The sequence below is a fragment of the Kogia breviceps genome, chromosome 4, assembly GCF_026419965.1.
Source record: "Kogia breviceps isolate mKogBre1 chromosome 4, mKogBre1 haplotype 1, whole genome shotgun sequence".
Lineage (NCBI taxonomy): Eukaryota > Metazoa > Chordata > Mammalia > Artiodactyla > Physeteridae > Kogia > Kogia breviceps.
The window spans coordinates 146,259,037-146,281,407 of NC_081313.1; the positions used below are offsets into that span (position 1 = coordinate 146,259,037).

The 22,371-nt window shown below is 42.1% G+C and overlaps 1 protein-coding gene across 1 annotated transcript; it reads right to left on the reverse strand.

The window, feature by feature from the left end:
• Positions 1 to 1,008: 1,008 nt before the first annotated feature.
• LOC131755770 (centrosomal protein of 78 kDa-like) lies at positions 1,009 to 15,479 on the reverse strand. Its single transcript, XM_059062396.1, has 8 exons — positions 15,461 to 15,479; positions 14,693 to 14,796; positions 12,465 to 12,639; positions 10,106 to 10,216; positions 8,293 to 8,358; positions 7,448 to 7,561; positions 1,803 to 1,961; positions 1,009 to 1,241 (listed from the first exon to the last, which is right to left on the reverse strand). The coding sequence occupies exons 1-8, from the start codon at positions 15,477 to 15,479 to the stop codon at positions 1,009 to 1,011; spliced, it is 981 nt and encodes a 326-aa protein (XP_058918379.1).
• Between the last annotated feature and the right edge of the window lie 6,892 nt (positions 15,480 to 22,371).

The following is a 22,371-nucleotide window of genomic DNA, read 5'->3' on the forward strand; positions in this document are numbered from 1 at the left end:
AAACGAAGAACCAACCAAACAACCAACCGTCCTCTACCCACTGAAAGGAAAGTAAAGGCGAATCAGGGAGCTTCCAAATCTGGTGAAGCAGCTTAAAACGCGAGAGGGGAGGGGGAAGGGGAGGCACACAACTGTTGAGAACGTAACACTCTAATGCACAAGGCCAAGGATCCTGACAAATTCTCAAAGTCTCAACATATACCAACAAGAACCGTATTATTAGAAATATAAAGGCACAGAGATATAAATGCATAGAGATATAAACTACATGGTATTAAAAACAGACCTTGCTACATAAACATATAGTAAGTCAATTTTATCGCTTTATGAGAATAACCATATAAGGAAAGAAACCAGAAGACCCCACTGCTGTCATCTTGCAAAGGATCAGAATTCAGCACCTAGAGGGCCCCACCCACCCTCCATGCTGTGTGTCTCTATAAGCAATAACCTGCAATTTGCATATAATTAAACCCACAGGCGGCTCTGAATATGAGATCTAGGCAGAAAAAGTAGAAGCAAAGACAACAGCAGCTAGCATTTGATAGAAAAGCAAGAAAAGATTTCTTTTTTTTTTTTTTTTTTTTTTTTGCGATACGTGGCCCTCTCACTGTGTGGCCTCTCCCACTGCGGAGCACAGGCCCCGACGTGCAGGCTCAGCGGCCATGGCCCGCAGGCCTAGCCGCTCCGCGGCATATGGGATCCCTGGAACTGGCACGAACCCGTGTCCCCTGCATCGGCAGGTGGACTTCCAACCCATGCGCCACCAGGGAAGCCCCAAGAGAAGATTTTTGAAAAGCTTCCAGTTCAAGTCAGAATTAAGGTTAAATTTCAACAGCTTGGCATAGCTGTGGATATTTTGCTGTTCTCTGAAAAACGAAGAAAATCTATCATAAGCATGTTCGTTCGAGAAAACTACTGTGTGTATTTAGGTTTTTTAGCCATGCCCAAGTGACTTTCAATTTTGTACACTGTTCAAGGGCAGAGTGTATATTGGTTAGCATGTGCTCATAGCTGGTGCATCTCCAAAAACTGCTTCACAAAGGCTGCCAGCTTCTGGACATCTTCGATGGTGACAGCGTTATGCAGAGAGGCCCGAATGCCTCCCACGGACCCAGAAGAACCACCGATGCAGCCGCTAAGAGCAGGAGCACCGGGTTGAGCATCACGACGACCCTCCTTCCCGTCAACAGCTCCTGCGAGGGTCGCAGCACCTGACACCACCGTGTCCAACCTCCCACCTGAAAGCCAACGCAGGTGGCCAGGAGCATCACACATCTCAGTCATTAGAAAATTCCTTCCTAACGCTCACAGGTAACCTAGGTTAGCTCAAGTCTTCGATGAGCCTGCCGTGCAGGGGGCAGGGAGCGGGCAGCTATTCTCATGCGTGAGAACATACATCTTCCATGGGGCTTACAGAATTAACTACTCTCTCTGATGTTCAGGGGAGCAACAGTGTCTGTTCTTACACTGAACGGGCTTCTGCCAGCTGCACCAGACATGGGATGGCACCCTTTGTGCTGTCAGAGCAGAGATTTTCAAAGGTAATTCTGACCAAAGCTCCTAGAAAGTGTGTCCCCCCCATGCTCTCGGCCATGGAACCCTATTAAGGGGTCTGTAAGCAGCAGCAGGAGAACCCCCATAACAAATGGTCTTTCCCAACGAGTTACAGTACCTGCTACTCCAGGATGGGCAGCCTCCTACATGTGTTTCCTTCAGCGTCTGAAAAGTAAACCAGTTCTCTGACAAGCTTCTGGATGGGACGTGTACTCACCAACTATGCCCTTTCAGGGAGATCATACTGAGTTCAAGAGCTTTGTCGCGAAATCTTTTTTCTAAAGAATCATCTCCTTTGGTGTTGCCAATGCGAAATGGAATATTCATCTTGCTTCTATTCTGGGGCACCACTGGACATCTGAAAAACATGTTTCTTGTTCCAGATTTTTTTCTGTAATGTGCAACTGCCATTAACAAAGTAACAGAAAAGTTTTAAAAACCATTTTCCAGATGCAAACAAGAGATTAAAAAAAAGATCTGTGGCAGGACATTTATAATTTACATAGGGAGACCATTCTTGCATATGGAACAGTGAGCTAACATTCTCTTATGCGACTCATACTTAATTTCCAAGAGCCTCAGTTTCCTCATCTGAATATTGGGAATAATAATAATATCTCCATTTTATACTAGTTATGACAATTCAATGCTACAACATATATGAAGCTTCCAACCCATGGCAGTCACACAGCAATGTGAATGACCCTTTCTCTACAAGGCTGCAGAGAAAAACAATAAGTTGGTCCGAATAGTGGCTGTAAGCTTTAAAAATAATGAGCAGCAGCTGTCAAAGCACTTAAAACACTGTATTGTCCCGAGCTGTGTGACCTTGAACAGGTGACTCAATCTCTCTGTTGTGCCTCTCTGATGTGAGGACTAAATGGCCACAAATTCTATGCAGCCCTCCCAGCAAGAGGTGGGGCCTAGTGCTCCACACCTTTTGAATCTGGGCTGGCCTTGCGGACTTGCCTTGACCAAGAGACTGCAACAGGAGTGATGCTGTGCAACTTCCAAGCTGAGGCCTCAAGGGGCATGCAGCTCCTCTACCTGCCCTCTGAAAATATCACTGCCATGTAAGCAAGCCCGAGCTAGCCTGCTGGAAATAACGGGCCCAGCCCACAGCCAGCACCAGCTGCCAGACAGATGAGGGGGGCCATTTAGACTCTAGGTGGATCACCAGATGACTTTGGTTGAATAAGTGATCTCAGATGAGACCAGCAGCAGAAACCACCCCACTAAGCCCAGCCCCACCTGCTGACTGAAAACAATCCTGAGCACAAGAAATGGCTGTGGTTTTCAGTCACTGTCTTGAAGTGTTCTGTGATGCAAAAGTAGATAACTGATAGAATTTAGAACAGTGTCTGGAACACATTCAATGCTATGTATGTATCTATTGAAGCCAATAAATCTGTCCCTTTATTCTCCACACCTTGCAAAGGCCTCATACAGACTCTCAAAAATGAATGGGTCACGTTTCACCTAGGGTATGTTTGTATTGGACTTCAGATTCTCATTTGGAAAGTAAGCAAGCCAAAATTATCTTCCACTGACAACCAAAGGAGACAAACAGAAGAAGAGCTGGCATGCTATTCTGGATTACAGGGAAAATATGTAATAACTCTCTAAATTTTCTCAAACACATCCTGTCATTCTTCCACTTCTACAGGGTGGATTCATTAAAAGTAAACAAGACAGAAAAGCAGTGTGAGGAAGCCCCCGTTCAAAGCTATGCTCGCCCCTCAGGGCACACACATAATTCCTGTGAAAGTTAATAGGAGTCAAGTGCACATGGACAGAGAGAAGAGACACAAGCAGGGAAACCAACTATCTGGTAATAGGCTTTGAGCCTGAATTCTGGGGCCCCTTTGCACAGCTAGCAGGTATCCTGGTTGACATTTACATTAAAAATGTAGTGTCTACCCTCTTTGATATTTTGCTGCCTCAGGCTCCCCAGGTGACAGTCCAATGATAGAGCTGGAGCAGCTAAAAGGACACGTGATTTAAGGGGAAAACATATTACAAGGGGGAAGAATTAGGAACCTACATTTACAAAGAATCTGTATTTACAGTCATCCCACACACATTTACCCATCCTACTGTGAACGTAGGTGGTACCATGACAGCAACAACGTCATAACAACTAGAAATTGAAGATTAACTTTGCACGGTGCCCGAGAGCGTCCCTGGTGTGGGGCTGAGGGAAGAAAACGATGAAGGGGAATCAGCTGCTCACAACCTGGCAAAACGGCTGTGGAGGGAATTCAACAGCCACAGGACAAGCGCTGTGGAAGCACAGAGCTGAGCAAGTAACTCTGCCACACAGAAGGCTGAAGGTTTCAGAGGAAGGGAGGTGGGAGGGGCAGGACAGGGGGAGACGAAGGAAGGGCATCTGGCAGAGAGCTGTCTCTGCCAAGGCACAGGGGACCCCAGCAAGTTCTCTGCAGCACCTGGGGTGCAGGGTGCCTGGCTGGGGGCAGGACTGCAGACCGCAGAGGGCCCTGCAGACACGCTCTCCTGGGAACTGGATCGATCGGATCAACGAGGAGCATGCAGGTCTGCACAACAAGGAGCTCTGTGTTTTCGAAAAAGCACTACGACCGCCATAGGGGCTGGAGGTGGGGACACTGGGGGAGAGGCCTGCTAGAAAGCTCCCACAAAGAACTTCTAGGTCCACAGAATCAGGGCTCCTTACCAAGACAGGGACGCTGGGGAGTTTCAAGCATGGGCAGTAAATGCAAATGTCAATAGGGACCCAAGGGTCATAGAAATGAGTATAACAGGCCCAACACGACAGACTCAGCACAAACTCCCTATGTTACCTGTTAGCTGTGAGGGCCTGTTCTTTACTCCCACAGAGAAACAGAGTCTCCCTTTTACTTAAAACATATGGCCCTCCCAGTGTGTTTTTCCCACTTTCAGAGACACGGGGATTATGAAATAAGACATCTGCAGTTAAGTCATCTTCCCATGTTCCACTAAGGACTCCAATTGTGTGTATTGAACCCTGTGAGCCACACAGAACACTGCCGTGGGCTGTGCTGGCCCACCGCTCCCAGGCGTTATCACCAAATCCCAGAGCGGGGGCAGGGCCTGTGGCCTGAATGAGTTGGGGGCAGGGAGAAGGTGCCAGGCTGACAGAGCACCAGCACGGGGCCGGGTGGGCATGGAAGCAGCGGGTAATCCTGGGACTATAAAGCTTCCAGGACAGAGTCTGAGCAGCGCTGCCCAGGGAGTCTATGATGGAAGCTGATGAGGATGGTTGTGACCGAAAAAGCAGTACCACAGTCAGTCTCAGAAATTTAGAAAATCCTGAATTAACAGGGCTACAAGGGTTTCTTGACTCAACTTCCTAGAGCGTCTCAAGAGCTCTGGTGAATCGTGAACTCCCAAGAGGATAATTCATACAGGAACACAGTTTTCCCCAAATGCATGTGGCTGAAAAACCCACTGCATCTCTGGGATGAGTATTCTAGAATGCCCACTGAGAAACCCCGGAACTTCCCAAGGTACCAGAGGGGTGTGTGTGAGGGGAAAGGCTTCACCTCAGTAGGAAACAGCAGCTCACAAAGGTGGTGAGGGTTTAGAGGGCGCAAGAAAACCGCAGGCGGTTGGCAAGGGATGACAAGATGCTCCTTTCAGTGGTGTCTGCTGCAAAAGACAAACCAGAAACAAGAAAGGGTGTGAAGAGTGCATCCTGAGGTGAGAGAAGCCCACAAAAGAGTCACCAGGCCTCTCCTGACTGCCTAATTTTTTAAATAAAAAATTAAGTCTAAATTTGCACACGATTAGGAAAACTAGACTAAAAATACAAAGATCTATTCCCTTCCATTGAGGTGGTTGCCATTAATAGTCTTTTGTGCATTTTCAGGATCACATACACAAATGTGTACACATGTATATATGCATGTTTCAATATGTACATATATACATATATAGTATTTACAAATACAAACACGGTGGGTTTCTAAGTGGAATAAGAGACATGTCCTTTTCTACACCTGCTCTTTTCCCTTTGGACCTGATGACGTATCAGGCCATCTTCCCAGCCTGCTCACAGGCCTTCCCCGAGCTCCACACACACGTTCCTCCCTACCACAGATGGATCCTCATTTCCTTCATCAGACCCCTCCCGAAGGACATCCAGGTTGTCGCTAGAGTTTCCCCATTACATAAGTCTCCCTCATCGGACTTGCGGGTGCCTGTTTGATGCACGCTCTGTGCAAGGCAGAGTACTGGCAGAGGGCAGGTGCCTAGAAGTAAAAGTCTTTGGTCAAAGAGCAAGAGAGTTTTGAACTTTGATGGATGCTGCAAGCCTCGCTCCAAATTTGAACACATTTGTTATACTTAACATACTCAAAGTGTGTTTGGTCCCCTGTCTACACCAGATGTTATCAGTCTTTAGAATTTCTGCCCATCAGAGGGAAGAAAATCCCATGGTTTTAACCTGCATTTCCTAAAGAAGTTGGCCCCTCTTCATCTGTGTAGTAGCCAGCTGTGTTTCTTCTGAGTGGTTTGCTCATACAGTTAGAAACCACCCCCTGCCTTTATAAAATTTGGTTATCCTTTTTCATTTATTGGTGGGTTCTTCTCTCTATCAACAGTCACCTTTATATGTTAATACACTACCAAACTTTTGTGTCTGTCATTTTGTTTTTTTTATGTCTTGAACTGTAGAAAAGTTTTAAATTTTCATGTAATTAAATATCTTTCAGTTTATGGCCTCTGAGTTTTATGGCTTACTTAGGAAGGCTTCTGTACTCCCTACAGTTAGACAGAAATTCTCTCCTGTATTGTGTATTTGCTTATTGCATTTAGCTGCACTTGCATCTTTTCGACTGACTAGAATTTGTGTATGCTGTGATGCCAATATCTAATTTCTGTTTAAATGAATTAGCAATGCTTCAATCAGTCAATTAGACAAAAAGTCAAGTTAGACTTTAAAATTGTCTAAGTTAAAATACAATTCTCAAGTAAACAGGGACCAGTTTCTGGACTTTTCCACCGATCTGTCTTTCCCTCTGCCAGTGCCAGTGGCTTTATATGTTGATGGATCATATGTTAACATTATATTTTATTAATGTTAACATGTATGTTTAAATTATTTCATCTATCCTTTTGCACTGACTTTTTCAGGTGAACACTCAACTGACTTCTAGATATTTACTAATTTTTGTGACTATTACGAATGGGATCTTTCCTTGTTTTCTATTGTTATTTCTGGCTTACGGGAAAGTAACTGACTTTTACATATTTAGACACAACTGATCACAATTCTGAACATGATCATTTCTAGTTTTTCCACTGATTCGTATATTTGGAAAAAAAAAACCATCATTATCATCTGTGATTTTTGTTGTTTCTTTAGTAAATAAAGCCTCTGGAACCAGCCCCCGCCAACTCTCCGCATGTTCTTATCCTGCCTGATCCACTTCCCTGCTGTACCTGACCCTAATCTGTCTGCGGTGCTGTACAACACTGTCTGTTCACAGGGCTCTGATGACAAGAAAAACTATTCATATCTGTAAAGCGCCAAGACCTCTGCCTGCTTTATTTTATTTTGGGGTTGTCACTAGACACATCACATGCTTCCCTCTCTTTCCCAAGGCCTGCACCCCACGTGAAAGGGAGAAAAGGTGACCTCATATCTGGATATGGATTTTGTCACTTCACGAGCTTTATCATAGTAAAATTAATATCTAATACATATTAAACACTATGTGTCAGGAACATTCTAGGTGCATTCCATAAGAACCACAATTAATACTGATAGCTAACCGTTCAGGAAATAATTAAACGTTGAGGCATAATAATTAAGGATGTTTTAATTTTAGCCCACTGGACATATAATGGGTATAAGTTCTAGTAGCATTAAAAAAAAAGAAAGAGTTGCCAATTCTAAGAGTAGCTTTTCCTTTTCGACCACTTCCCAAAATTATAGTTCTCTTTTTCTGTCTAGCAGCTTTGGATGGTTCCTTCACCGATGGAGAACTTATCCATTGGTACTGAGAGAGAAATGATAAATATGCCATTTAAGTTACAGGTAATTGAGGAGGGTTTGATCTTCACTGCAAATTAAGATATTTTAAGTTAATAAAAGGTCTTCAATCTGCATTTCTGGGAAGCTAAATTAAAGCATCACACACCATTTTCAAAAACAGAAAAGCCATTTCATTTGAATAAAAACTTAGTTTTAAGATGGCAGATCCACCAGCCATGGTGCACTAAAGACCACCTAGAGGGGTGGGATAGGGAGGGTGGGAGGGAGGGTGACACAAGAGGGAAGAGATATGGGAACATATGTATATGTATAACTGATTCACTTTGTTGTAAAGGAGAAACTAACACACTATTGTAAAACAGTTATACTCAAATAAAGATGTTATTAAAAATAAAAATAAAAATAAAAACATAAGATGGCAGAAGGTACCTTGATAATTTTCTTTTAAGAAGGAAAGAAAAACAAGCCATTAAAGAGAAATTCTTGGGTTTCCCTGGTGGCACAGTGGTTGAGAGTCCGCCTGCCAATGCACGGGACACGGGCTCGTGCCCCGGTCCAGGAAGATCCCACATGCCACGGAGCAGCTAGGCCCGTGGCCCATGGCCACTGAGCCTGCGCATCCAGAGCCGGTGCTCTGCAATGGGAGAGGCCACAACAGTGAGAGGCCAGCGTATCGCAAAAAATAAAATAAAACAAAGAGAAATTCTTCTGAGAGAATTAAAACATGTTATATAGCTCTGACTTGGCACTCCTTCCATTCTGCAGACCTTTTTTCATAACTGCTTTCATCACAGAATGATTTAAAGTCAAATAAATTGAAATTAGAGTAATTATTTCCCAATGAGTGGCTATTTCCATTTAAAACCAAAAGCCAACTAATTATTGCTTTCCCCATAAAATTAAATATGAAATCTACATTATGCACTTGTACACTTATTTCCTCCTTTGTGTATGCTAGTTTCTTCCTCAGAAACCTAAGATGACATACTGCAGACTGCCCACAGTGGCTATGATTTTGGCAGCAGCAAAGGTCAACTTTAAACATTTTGCATCTAAGGTGGCTTTGGATACCTTTGGATAGAAAGTAGAGTCTGAGCACTGTCCAGACACTTAGATACCTAAAGGGCATCTAAGAGAGCAAACCAAAGTTCTGATATTCCCGCAAAAGCTGCTCCTCCCATCGGCCCCCTTCTTCTAAGTGATACCACCCAGTTGCACACATAATCATCAATGACTTGTCTCCGTGTTACTATTTCCTTCATACCCCACATCCAATCTATCGGCAAGCCTTGTAAGCTATACCCTCAAAACACAACCTGAATTCAAGCGCTTTTCACTTGCTCCAAACTTCCAACCGAAGCTAAGCCAGAAACATCTCTTATTTGGACCACTGTGATAGTCTCCCAACTGGTCTCCCTGTTTCTCTTCTTTATCCCCCCAAGTTCTTTCTCTCTACCAGCTCACCTTATTCAGATACTATTTGGATCATGCCTTTTTCCAGTTCAATACCCACTACTCATTTAGAATAATCCAAATCTGTACTCTGGCCTTCGAGACGTTATAAGATCAGACCCCTGGCTAGCACCCTGACCTCACGTCATAACACACTCTTCTTCACTCAGTCCTCTGGCCATGTCGGCCTCCTTGCTTCTCCTGAAATACTCCACCCACCTACATGCCTGCACACTCACGGCCTCCTTGTCCTGGAATGTGCTTACCCCGGACCTTCCGTGGCTTGCTCCTCTCTTCATTCAGGTCTCCGTGCAAGTGCCACTTCTCCAGTGACGCTGTCCCCTAACAAACCTATCCAATGGAGTCCTACCTGCCCCCCTTCACTCTCCTTACATTAAGATATTTCTGCACTTCCTACTATCTCAAATTATGTTACTTATCTGTTTATTCATTGCCATCTGAGCTCCTTCACTAGGATGTAAGCTCCATGAGGGCAAGACTTTTGTCTGTCTGGTTCACTGCTTTAGCCCTAGTGCCTAAACCTGTATCTGGCACACAGAAGATATTAAAAAAAATACCTGTGAATCTGACAAATGAATAAAGTACTCCTTGCAAGAATTCAGAGGTTGCACAGGAAAGAAATAATGCTCTCGGTGGAAGCAGGCTTAGTATCTAGGGTCACCTCTATTCAGAGTAGAGATAAGAATTTACAAGTATAATTCACTTTAATTACAACATCATCTGCTAAAAACATAAGGGAAGTGCAACACTAGAAAAGTACAGTTGAAACTTGAACAACATGGGTTTGTACCTCGCGGGTCCATTGACACATGGATGTTTTTTTCAATAAATATGTACTATCGTCCTTCACGATCCAAGGTTGGTTGAATCCACAGATGCGGAACCACTGACTATAAACTTCTACCCAGATTTTCAACTGCGTAGGGGTCGGCACCCCTAACCCCACGTTGTTCAAGTGCCAACTGTATATGATGAGGAAAGTTGAACACAGTAAGTTTTAAAAACTGTCAATACGTGAACAAATTCTTTTTGTTTTGCTATGTGTTAATCAATTTTAAAAAGTGACCACAGACCAACCGGTGGGTTTTTTTCTTATTACCAGAACGAGCAGAGTTCTGTTGGTTTCAAGGGCCTTTAGTAAAGCCTTTGCTCCTTCACTGGTGAGGCCACAGTGCTGCAGGTCAAGTGCTTTTGATGAAAGACAAAAGGTCACTGGCTAACTCTACAGATTTAACATATAGACAACTCTCAGTTTCTCACGTGTGGAAGAGTCCTGCACAACACAAGTCATGGCAGGCTTGTAATTTGGGGTATGGAAAAACAACAGAAACCTATACGCACACACATAATGCATAATCCAATTTAAAAACCTCTTCTTGGATGTGCAATGATAACCCTGGCTTTAGTACCAATAAATCACCCAACATAGTTTACAATTACAGAACTGTATAACTGTATACAGAAGAAGAACTGTATATAACCTATGAGCAAAAAGCATCACAAAATGAATCTCAGTTCATAATTAGCAAGGGCGGCAGTGGCACGTAAACCTCACGAGCAAAAACTGGTGGAGGTCAGAGATGCACGCCATTCTTTGGATCATGATCTTCAGCTCTAAATCACACTTGAAACTACTTAAAAGGGGAAAACAAAATAGAAGAAATGTAATAAGTGTTAGTTTCAGAGCAAAAAAAGACAAGTCTAAGAGGATACAAATAATAACAAATTCAAACAATGTGTGAACAGACAATCCATACTAAAAACCTATCATGAAAGCATGATGGTCAAGAACTGTCTCCATAAAAAGTCAGACAAAAACCAGAAAAACTGATCATGAGTTCTAGTCGTTCTGGGGCTGAACAAACTACTCATTTAAACCAAAGGGATCATCACCAAAGCACAGGTATTTCAAACTATTCCATGAAAGGAAACTATGGTGAGTCTTTTTTTAAGTGTTGTGCGGACCATCACGTTAAAGTAACTGGAGTCTTTCAACACCCCCATGACACACAGAAATAGCAAGTCAGACATACGGATCTGACAGGATATGATACAAGCCTTACAAGCTCTCACTACAGAAGAATGGACACACGCTCTAATTAACCAAATAGCCAGATTAATACAAACAGCCAGTAAACCTCACCAGTAAATCAAATGAATACAAAATAAAACAAAATGTGGTTATTCTCCTATCAGATTAAGCCAAGATTCTGTAAGAAGAGCCTTGAAATCATGTCTATACCCTTTTGATCCAACAGCTCTCTTTCTAAGAATTTAACAAAAAGAAATAGTCAGAGATATAGGTAAGGATATATATCAGAGTACTATTTGTAAGTGAGAAACTCGACAAAGCTTATATACAAGAATGGATAAGCTATGTGCACTGTGGCATACTCACATAATGGAATACTGAACAATCACAAAAAACGATGCAGGAGATGCAAATTTACTGACTTGCCAAAATGCTCATACTAAATTAACTGAAAAAAGTTATAAAATTGGGAGTAATCCTACTGGCACAGAAAATGGAGAGGTACTCACTTCTGTAGTTTTACATTTTTTTAAAAGTGCTACAAGCCAGTGTTTGTGAGAGGCAGGCTTCACATCTACTGTTGGGGTGGACTACAAACTGGCATAGCATTTCTGGATGGTAACTCGGCGATGTGTATCAAAAGTCTTACAAGTATGTCACACTCAGGTCATTCCACTTCTAGTTCCTTACTCTACAGAAGTAATCCCGATGGACACAGAGACGTATATACAACGTATTCACAATGTTTCTGACAGGGAAAAGCAAACTGTCTAAATCGAAAGGCAAATAACTGATTAAACTATGGGACATCAATAAGATGGAATACTACATGATACATCATTAAATGAAAAAAAGCAGGAATATGAAATAGCAAGTATATTACAATTTTATTTTTGTTATCCCCAAGTGGACAAAATATATTCATAGAAAAAAAAAGACTGAAAGTATACACACAAAATGAACACTGATTATGTCTGCGTATTAAGATTATAGGTAATTGTTCTCTTGTAACTGTGCATTTTCTATAAAGAATATATGCAGGGCTTCCCTGGTGGCGCAGTGGTTGAGAATCCGCCTGCCGATTCAGGGGACACGGGTTCGTTCCCCGGGCGGGAAGATCCCACGTGCCGCGGAGCGGCTTGGCGCGTGAGCCATGGCCTCTGAGCCTGCGCGTCCGGAGCCTGTGCTCCGCAACGGGAGAGGCCACAACAGTGAGAGCCCCGCGTACCACAAAAAAAAAAAAAAAAAAAAAAAGAATATATGCAACTCGTAGAGAAAGTTTACAAGCAAAATAAAACCTATCAGAAAAATAAGGTTTTACAAAAAACCTATCACAACAGTATCATGCCAAAAGCTAAGCATATATCATATTAAAAATTCAATAGTTTCAATTTTAGAATTTACCTCCAAGCCACAAATCCTCACTAAGAGATTCCGCAAAAGCACTTGCACCCAGGTCACCAATGAGCGTGTTGTAGTTCAGAGTGATGCTCCTCAAACCAGCCATACAGTCAAGATCAGATCTCCTGGAAGGAAGACTCTCAGCCCAGGTGTCCACATGCCTTCTGGTGGTCTGATACTTCACAGATTTCACGGGATGAAATTAAGATGCTTGAATAAGGAAACAGGGTGTGCCTACTGAGTATGGCTTATTATCAGAGATTCACACACACACACATATCAAGCATATATGGCAGGGGAATCAAGCTGAGAAATTAAACAGTCATTCTGGTTTACGAGTCCAGTGACCCAGATTCTAGTCTGTCAGTGATTAGATTCCAGCCACTGGATGACCTGTTTCTGAACAGTTATGTAAAGCTGGACAACTCAATGACAGTCTAGGAATTATTTTCTTTAGCTTCTAAGTCAGGGAATGGGTCCTAAATTCTATGATTGCTGAGGCTCTAAATGTCATCATTCTGTCCTCCAATGGTCTCCAAACACCTGACTGGGTAGGGTAACCCATAAGAAAACTTTTTAAGATGCATCTTATTTATTAACAAATTATATACACAAAGTTCTATACATATAATGTATGTACATTATACACCACACAGATAGTTTTAAAATGATACAAAGGCAAATAGGTTCTAATATTTTCTTTTCCTAAATCCAAGGCATTATTTTATTATTATTTTAAAATATTTATTTATTTATTTGGCTGTGCCGGATCTTCAGTTGCGACATGCCAGATCTTTTAGTTGTGGCATGTGGGCTCTTAGTTACGACATGCGTGTGGGATCCAGTTCCTTGAGCAGGGATTGAACCTGGGCCCCCTACATTGGGAGCGCAGTGTCTTAACTGTTGGACCGCTAGGGAAGTCCAAGGCATTATTTTTAAAAGTGTATTATAAAATGGATCTCACTTGCTACCTAGGGTATGCACACAGACTTTAGAGGCCAGGACTATGCACAGCAAGTTTGATGTGCCTTTGGGAAAATAATGGTTTCACATTTCACCACAAGTCTTGTCTTAAAGACATTCAATTCTTTATATTCATAAAATAAATTTTGGTAATATGGAACAGTGACTTTACATGAAAAAAGTCTTATTACATTCTTGAAAAAATAAAGGACTCAAAGTGCCTTTGACACTCTACGACGAAAATCATGAGGGTCATTTTTCTATTAATAATAACTTCTAAAAGCTCCAAGCAAAAATAACAGCAATCACTTACAAATTAGTGATTGCTAATAACAGCAATCAATTACAAACTATTTATACAAATTAGTTCATTTCAACCTCATAATGAGGCACAGAGGTTAAGTGATTGGTTCATGGTCACTAGCTATGAAATGGGAGAAAGGGAATTGGAACCTAGGCCATTTGGCTTCGGCACCCGTGTTCTTGACTGTTTTCAATCCCAGTGGTCAACGGACTTGCCCTCTATAGGATCAAAGAATATTTCAATTTTTAAAATCTAAATTTAAACATTTCCAGCTTTGTGGGCTATACAGTTTCTGTTGCAACTACTCAACCCCACTGGCGTAGGGTGAAGGTAGCCATAGCTACCATGTAAACAATGGGTGCAACTATGTTCCAAAAACACTTTCTAAACAATGGATGCGACTACGTTCCAAAAACACTTTCTCTACCAGGCGACGGGCTGGATCTGGCCCACCAGCCATACTTTACCCATCCCTGATCTGCACCATCAAACTATTAAAAAGGCTTCGTGTCAAATTATTAAATAACTTTAGGCCTAAATACAGTCATTGTAACCACTGTAAAGTTGTTAAGGCATTATTTTAAAAACTATATTTACAAATTGCTGATGTGGTGATTTTTATTAGCTTATAAACTACAGCAGCTGGTAAACACTTGATTCATTTAAGTCTTGAAGACTAGAATGGCATAATTTTTCACAGTATCACAATCAACGTTTTCAGTAAATAAAAATACATAAAAATATTATTATGTATTATATATTAAATCTCTTATTTCTAAAATTAAGTGGACTATCTTTACTAAATGGTAGACTCCCAAACTGAAAACTGGTCATATTCTTTCAACAAAATGAAAGCTGCACTCACATGTGCCAAAAGACAAAAATTAACTGCCATCTGTATCAATATATTAATGTGCATCAATCACGTATGTTTTCATGAAAGTTCAAACATAAAAAAAATCACCTTTAAGATCTTGGCCATGTGATCTGCTCCCTGCCATGTCACATTACACCCCATGAAGTTTACTGTCTTCAGAGAGATAGAGTTCTTTACAGCTTGCCAAATAACTAAAAGGGAAAAACACACATACACACACACACACAATATACATTTGTCAATCTTGACTCATTTGCTTTTCTTGAGTCAATTGGAGGTTTATAGCCACATTCTTAAAATCATTAACTGCAGTCTTCCCAAACAGGTAACTGATAAACAGATGCATTCTAAAACTTGTCAGTAACAAAGTGTTACTCCAGTTAACAGCAGCAGTTTAATTGTATTTAGATACTAAAACTGAATACACTGAATACTGCAAACTGTATTCCCAACCACTCAGTAAAATACTACATACCTTTTGAGACATAGGAAAAAAAAGAAAAACCTAAAAATCTGAAGACTCTTCCTATTTTCATTTCCAATGATACTTCCCAATCTTGATGATCAATCAGCGATTTAAATGTCAATTATAAAGCCAGTATTTTATTAGCTGCTATGCAGTATACTAGAGCCATAGAAGAGAGAGGACCTCAAACCCTATGCTCCCTCAAATTGAAAGGCAGGCTTCCTGACCCCTCCAGACCACTACTGGACACAGGGAACACACACTAATGTTTCAGGACTCCAACTAACAGTCACCTGCTTTGTGATTACTTCCATGACACACGCCCACTAACACCACTGAGTTTGCTGTTCTTATGCGAAGTGACATATATTTCCTATTTTAAGACATACCACAGTGCGTTATAATCATGATTGCAGATACATGTTCTAACAATTTAAAGATCACGATGACTTTTTTGCTCTTTACATCTTGCTATTTCCCTTCCCATAATATTTCTTGAAGAGAAACATTAAAATACAGACAAACAGGGCTTCCCTTGGGGCGCAGTGGTTGAGAATCCGCCTGCCGATGCAGGGGACACAGGTTCGTGTCCCGGTCCGGGAAGATCCCACACGCCTCGGAGCGGCTGGGCCCGTGAGCCATGGTCACTAAGCCTGCGCGTCCGGAGTCTGTGCTCCGCAACGGGAGAGGCCACAACAGTGAGAGGCCCGCGTACCGAAAAACAAAACAAAACAAACAAACAAAAATACAGACAAACACAAAAAACAGAAAATATACAAAATGTGTGGTTTGTGGCTTAACAAGAAACTTAAGTAAAATCAGTTCTGACAGTAGCCAGCATGACAAACTTCCACAGTACAAAGGAGAATGGATCAAGATTTGAGCAGGCACAGGAGACACTCCAGGCATGAACAACACCAAGAAAAGGTACACAGGAAGTAACGTGGTGTGTAGGAAATCACGAGACCAGTCTGATGAGAAGAGACTTAAACAAGACTGAAACTCAATTTCTAAACCTCCATCTCGGAGATGGCTTAAAGATGGCGGAAGAGTAAGACGCGGCGATCTCCTTCCTCCTCACAGAGACAACAGAAATACATCTACACGTGGAACTTCTCCTATAGAACACCCACTGAACACTGGCAGAAGACCTCAGACCTCCCAAAAGGCAAGAAACTCCCCACCTACCTGGGTAGGGCAAAAGAAAAAAGAATAAACAGAGACAAAGAATAGGCACGGGACCTACACCAGTGGGAGGGAGCCGTGAAGGAGGAAAGATTCCCACACACTAGAAGCCCCTTTGCGGGCGGAGACTGCGGGTGGCGGAGGGGGAAGCTCCGGGGCCGCGGAGGAGAGCGCAGCCACAGGGTGCGGAGGGCAAAGCGGGGAGATTCCCGCAGCAGATCGGTGCTGACGGCACTCACCAGCCCGAGAGGCTTGTCTGCTCCCCCGCCAGAGCGGGTGGGGGCTGGGAGCTGAGGCTCGGGCTTCAGTCGGATCCCAGGGAAAGGTCTGGAGTTGGCAGAGTGAAAACAGCCTGAAGGGGTTAGTGCGCCACGCCTGGCCGGGAGGGAGTCCGGTTGAAGTGTGGAGTTTCCGAAGAGGCAAGAGACCTTTTCTTCCCTCTTTGCTTCCTGGGCGCGAGGAGAGGGGATTAAGCGCCCCGCTTAAAGGAGCCCCAGAAAAGGGTGCGGAGCTGCCGAAGAAACAAGAGACTATTTCTTGCCTTTTTGCTTCCTCGGGCACGAGGAGAGGAGATTAAGAGCACCATGTAAAGGAGCTCCAGAAACGGGCACGAGCCGCGGCTGTCAGCACGAACAGTAGAGACGGGTGTGGGACGCTAAGGTTGCTGCTCCCGCCAACAAGAGGCCTGTGTGTGAGCACAGGTCACTCTCCACACCGCCCCTCCCGGGAGCCCGTGCAGCCCGCCACTTCCGGGATCCCAGAATCCAGGGACCGCTTCCCCAGGAGAACGCACGGCAGGCCTCGGGCCGGTGCAGCGTCACGCCGGCCTCTGACATCACAGGCTCGCCCCGCATCTGTGCCCCTCCCTCCCCCCTGCCTGAGTGAGCCGGAGCCCCCCAATCAGCTGCTCCTTTAACCCCGTCCTGTCTGAGCAAAGGGCAGATGCCCTTGGACGACCTACACGCAGAGGCGGGGCCAAGTCCAAAGCTGAACCCCAGGAGCTGTGTGAACAAAGAGGAGAGGGGGAGGTCTCTCCCAGCAGCCTCAGAAGCAGCGGATTAAAGCTCCACAATCAACTTGAAGTGCCCTGCATCTGTGGAAAACCTGAATAGACAACGAATCATCCCAAGTTGAGGAGGTGGACTTTGGGAGCAAGATATACTATTATTTTACCCTTTTTACTTTCTGTGAGTGTGTATGGGTGTGCTGCTGTGTGAGATTTTGTCTGTATAGCTTTGCTCTCACCATTTGTCCTAGGGTTAGACTGACCCGTTTTTCTGTTTTTTATTAATAGAAATTTTTCTTATTAATAATTATTTTTTTATTTTAATAACTATACTTTATCCTACTTTATTTTGTCTTCTCCCTTTCTTTCTTCCTTTCTTCCTTCCTTTCATCCCTCCTTCCCTTTCTTCCTTCCTTCCTCCCTTCCTTCCTCTCTTCCTTCCTCCCTTTCTTCCTCTCCTCCTTCCTTCCTTCGTTTCTTGCTTTCTTCCTTCCTTCATTATTACCTTACTTCCTTCCTCCCTTCCTTTCTTCCTTTCTCCCTTCCCTCCCTCCCTCCTTCCTTCCTTCCTTCTTTCATTTCTATTTTTTGTCCCTTTTATTTTGAGCCGTGTGGATTAAAGGCTCTTGGTGCCCCTGCCAAGCACCAGGGCTGTGTCTCTGAAGTGGGAGAACCAACTTCAGGACACTGGTCCACAAGAGACCTCCCAGCTCCACGCAATGTCAAACGGTGAAAATCTCCCAGAGATCTCCATCTCAACACCAATACCCAGCTTCACTCAAGGACCAGCAACGAACACTGCTGAGCACCCTATCCCCAGCAAAGAGCAGGACAGGTCTACAGCCCCATCCGCGGAGCAGCTGGGCCCTCTCTCCTTAGCAGAGAGGCTGCCTAAAATCATAATAAGGCTACCAACATCCCCAAACACACCACCAGACGTGGACCTGCCCACCAAAAAGACAAGATCCAGGCTCATCCACCAGAACAGAGCCACTAGTCCCCCCAACCAGGAAACCTACTCAACCCACTGAACCAACATTCGCCACTGGGGACAGCCACCAAAAACAACGGGAACTATGAACCTGCAGTCTGCAAAAAGGAGACCCCAAACACACTAAGATACGCAAAATGAGAAGACAGAAAAACACACAGCAGATGAAGGAGCAAGATAAAAACCCACCAGTCCTAACAAATGCAGAGGAAATAGGCAGTCTACCTGAAAAAGAATTCAGAATAATGATAGTAAAAATGATTCAAAATCGTGGAAATAGAATAGACAAATTTCAAGAAACAGTTAACAAGGACCTAGATGAAATAAAGAGGAAGCAAGCAATGATGAGCAACACAATAAATGGAATGAAAAATACTCTAGATGGGATCAATAGCAGAATGACTGAGGCAGAAGGACGGATAAGTGACCTGGAAGATAAAACAGTGGCAATAACTACTGCACGGCAGAGTAAAGAAAAAAGAATGAAAAGAACTGAGGAGAGTCTCAGAGACCTCTGGGACAACATTAAACACACCAACATTCGAATTATAGGGGTGCCAGAAGAAGAAGAGAGAAAGAAAGGGACTGAGAAAATATTTGAAGAGATTAGAGTTGAAAACTTCCCTAGTATAGGAAAGGAAATAGTCAATCAAGTCCAGGAAGCACAGAGAGTCCCATACAGGATAAACCCAAGGATAAACATGCCAAGACACATAATAATCAAACTGTCAAAAATTAAGTACAAAGAAAACATATTAAAAGCAGCAAGGGAAAAACAACAAATAACACAAAAGGGAATCCCCATAAGGTTAACATCTGATCTTTCAGCAGAAACTACAAGCCAGAAGGGAGTGGCAGGACATATTTAAAGTGATGAAGGAAAAAAAAAAAACTACAACAAAGATTACTCTACCCAGCAAGGATCTCATAGAGATTTGATGGAGAAATTAAAACCTTTACAGACAAGCAAAAGCTGAGAGAGTTCAGCACCACCAAACAAGGTCTACAACAAATGCTAAAGGAACTTCTCTAGGCAAGAAACACAAGAGAAGGGAAAGACCTACAAGAACAACCCGAAACAATTAAGTAAATCATAACAGGAACATACATATCGATAACTACCTTAAATGTAAATGGATTAAATGCTCCCACCAAAAGACAAGGACTGGCTGAATGGATACAAAAACAAGACCCATATATATGCTGTCTACAAGAGACCCACTTCAAACCTAGGGACACATACAGACTGAAAGTAAGGGGATGGAAAAAGATATTCCATGCAAATGGAAATCAGAAGAAAGCTGGAGTAGCAATTCTCATATCAGACAAAATAGACTTCAAAATAAAAACTATTACAAGAGACAAAGAAGGACACTACATAACGATCAAGGGATCGAACTATTTATGCACCCAACATAGGAGCACCTCAATACATAAGGCAAATACTAACAACCTTAAAAGGGGAAATCGACACTAACATAATCATAGTAGGGGACTTTAACACTCCACTTTCACCAATGGACAGATCATCCAAAATGAAAATAAATAAGGAAACACAAGCTTTAAATGATACATTACACAAGATGGACCTAATTGATATTTATAGGACATTCCATCCAAAAACAAGAGAATACACATTTTTCTCAAGTGCTCATGGAACATTCTCCAGGATCGATCATATATTGGGTCACAAATCTAGCCTTGGCAAATTTAAGAAAATTGAAATCGTATCAAGTATCTTTTCCGACCACAGTGCTATGAGACTAGATATCAATTACAGGAAAAGATCTGTAAAAAATACAAACACATGGAGGCTAAACAATACACTACTTAATAACGAAGTGATCACTGAAGAAATCAAAGAGGAAATCAAAAAATACTTAGAAACAAATGACAATGGAGACACAATGACCCAAAACCTATGGGATACAGCAAAAGCAGTTCTAAGAGGGAAGTTTATAGCAATACAATCATACCTTAAGAAACAGGAAACATCTCGAATAAACAACCTAACTTTGCACTTAAAGCAATTAGAGAAAGAAGAACAAAAAACCCCCAAATTTAGCAGAAGGAAAGAAATCATAAAGATCAGATCAGAAATAAATGAAAAAGAAGTGAAGGAAACAATAGCAAAGATCAATCAAACTAAAAGCTGGTTCTTTGAGAAGATAAATAAAATTGATAAACCATTAGCCAGACTCATCAAGAAAAAAAGGGAGAAGACTCAAATCAATAGAATTAGAAATGGAAAAGGAGATGTAACAACTGACACTGCAGAAATACAAAAGATTATTAGAGATTACTACAAGCAACTCTATGCCAATAAAAAGGAAAACCTGGAAGAAATGGACAAATTCTTAGAAATGCACAACCTGCCGAGACTGAACCAGGAAGAAATAGAAAATATGAACAGACCACTCACAAGAACTGAAATTGAAACTGTGATTAAAAATCTTCCAACAAACAAAAGCCCAGGACCAGATGGCTTCACAGGCGAATTCTATCAAACATTTAGAAAAGAGCTAACAGCTATCCTTCTCACACTCTTCCAAAAGATAGAAGAGGGAGGAACACTCCCAAACTCATTCTATGAGGCCACCATCACCCTGATACCAAAACCAGACAAAGACGTCACAAAGAAAGAAAACTACAGGCCAATATCACTGATGAACATAGATGCAAAAATCCTCAACAAAATACTAGCAAACAGAATCCAACAGCACATTAAAAGGATCATACACCATGATCAAGTGGGGTTTATTCCAGGAATGCAAGGATACTTCAATATACGCAAATCAATCAACGTGAAACACCATATCAACAAACTGAAGGAGAAAAACCATATGATCATCTCTATAGATGCAGAGAAAGCTTTTGACAAAATTCAACACTCATTTATGATAAAAACCCTGCAGAAAGTAGGCATACAGGGAACTTGCCTCAACATAATAAAGGCCATATATGACAAACCGACAGCCAGCATTGTTCTCAATGGTGAAAAACTGAAACCATTTCCACTAAGATCAGGAACAAGACAAGGTTGCCCACTCTCACCACTCTTATTCAACCTAGTTTTGGAAGTTCTAGCCACAGCAATCAGAGAAGAAAAAGAAATAAAAGGAATCCAAATAGGAAAAGAAGAAGTAAAGCTGTCACTGTTTGCAGATGACATGATACTATACATAGAGAATCCTAAGGATGCTACCAGAAAACTACTAGAGCTAATCAATGAATTTGGTAAAGTTGCAGGATACAAAATTAATGCACAGAAATCTCTGGCATTCTTATACACTAATGATGAAAAATCTGAGAGTGAAATTAAGAAAACACTCCCATTTACCATCACAACAAAAAGAATAAAATATCTAGGAATAAACCTACCTAAGGAGACAAAAGACTTGTATGCAGAAAACTATAAGGCACTGATGAAAGAAATTAAAGATGATACAAATAGGTGGAGAAATATACCATGTTCTTGGATTGGAAGAATCAACATAGTGAAAATGACTCTATTACCCAAAGCAATCTACAGATTCAATGCAATCCCTATCAAATTACCACTGGCATTTTTTACAGAACTAGAACAAAAAATTTCACAATTTGTATGGAAACACAAAAGACCCCAAATAGCCAAAGCAATCTTGAGAACGAAAAATGGAGCTGGAGGAATCAGGATCCCTGACTTCAGACTAGACTACAAGGACTACAGTAATCAAGACAGTATGATACTGGCACAAAAACAGAAATATAGATCAATGGAACAGGATAGAAAGCCCAGAGTTATACCCACACATATATGGTCACCTTTTCTTTGATAAAGGAGGGAAGGATATACAGTGGAGAAAAGACAGCCTCTTCAATAAGTGGTGCTGGGAAAACTGGACAGGTATATGTAAAAGTATGAAATTAGAACACTCCCTAACACCATATACAAAAATAAACTCAAAATGGGTTAAAGACCTAAATGTAAGGCCAGACACTCTCAAACTCTTAGAGGAAAACATAGGCAGAACACTCTATGACATAAATCACAGCAAGATCCTTTTTGACCCATCTCCTAGAGAAATGGAAATAAAAACAAAAATAAACAAATGGCACCTAATGAAACTTAAAACCTT

Bases quoted from the DNA above. Each gene is read 5' to 3' on its own strand.
- LOC131755770 (XM_059062396.1), bottom strand. The intron at 12,640-14,692 runs GTGATTTTTTTT...AAATCTGTGAAG, and splicing joins ACATGGCCAAGATCTTAAAG to TATCAGACCACCAGAAGGCA. The intron at 7,562-8,292 runs AGCTATATAACA...CATTTCTCTCTC, and splicing joins TGGAAGGAGTGCCAAGTCAG to AGTACCAATGGATAAGTTCT.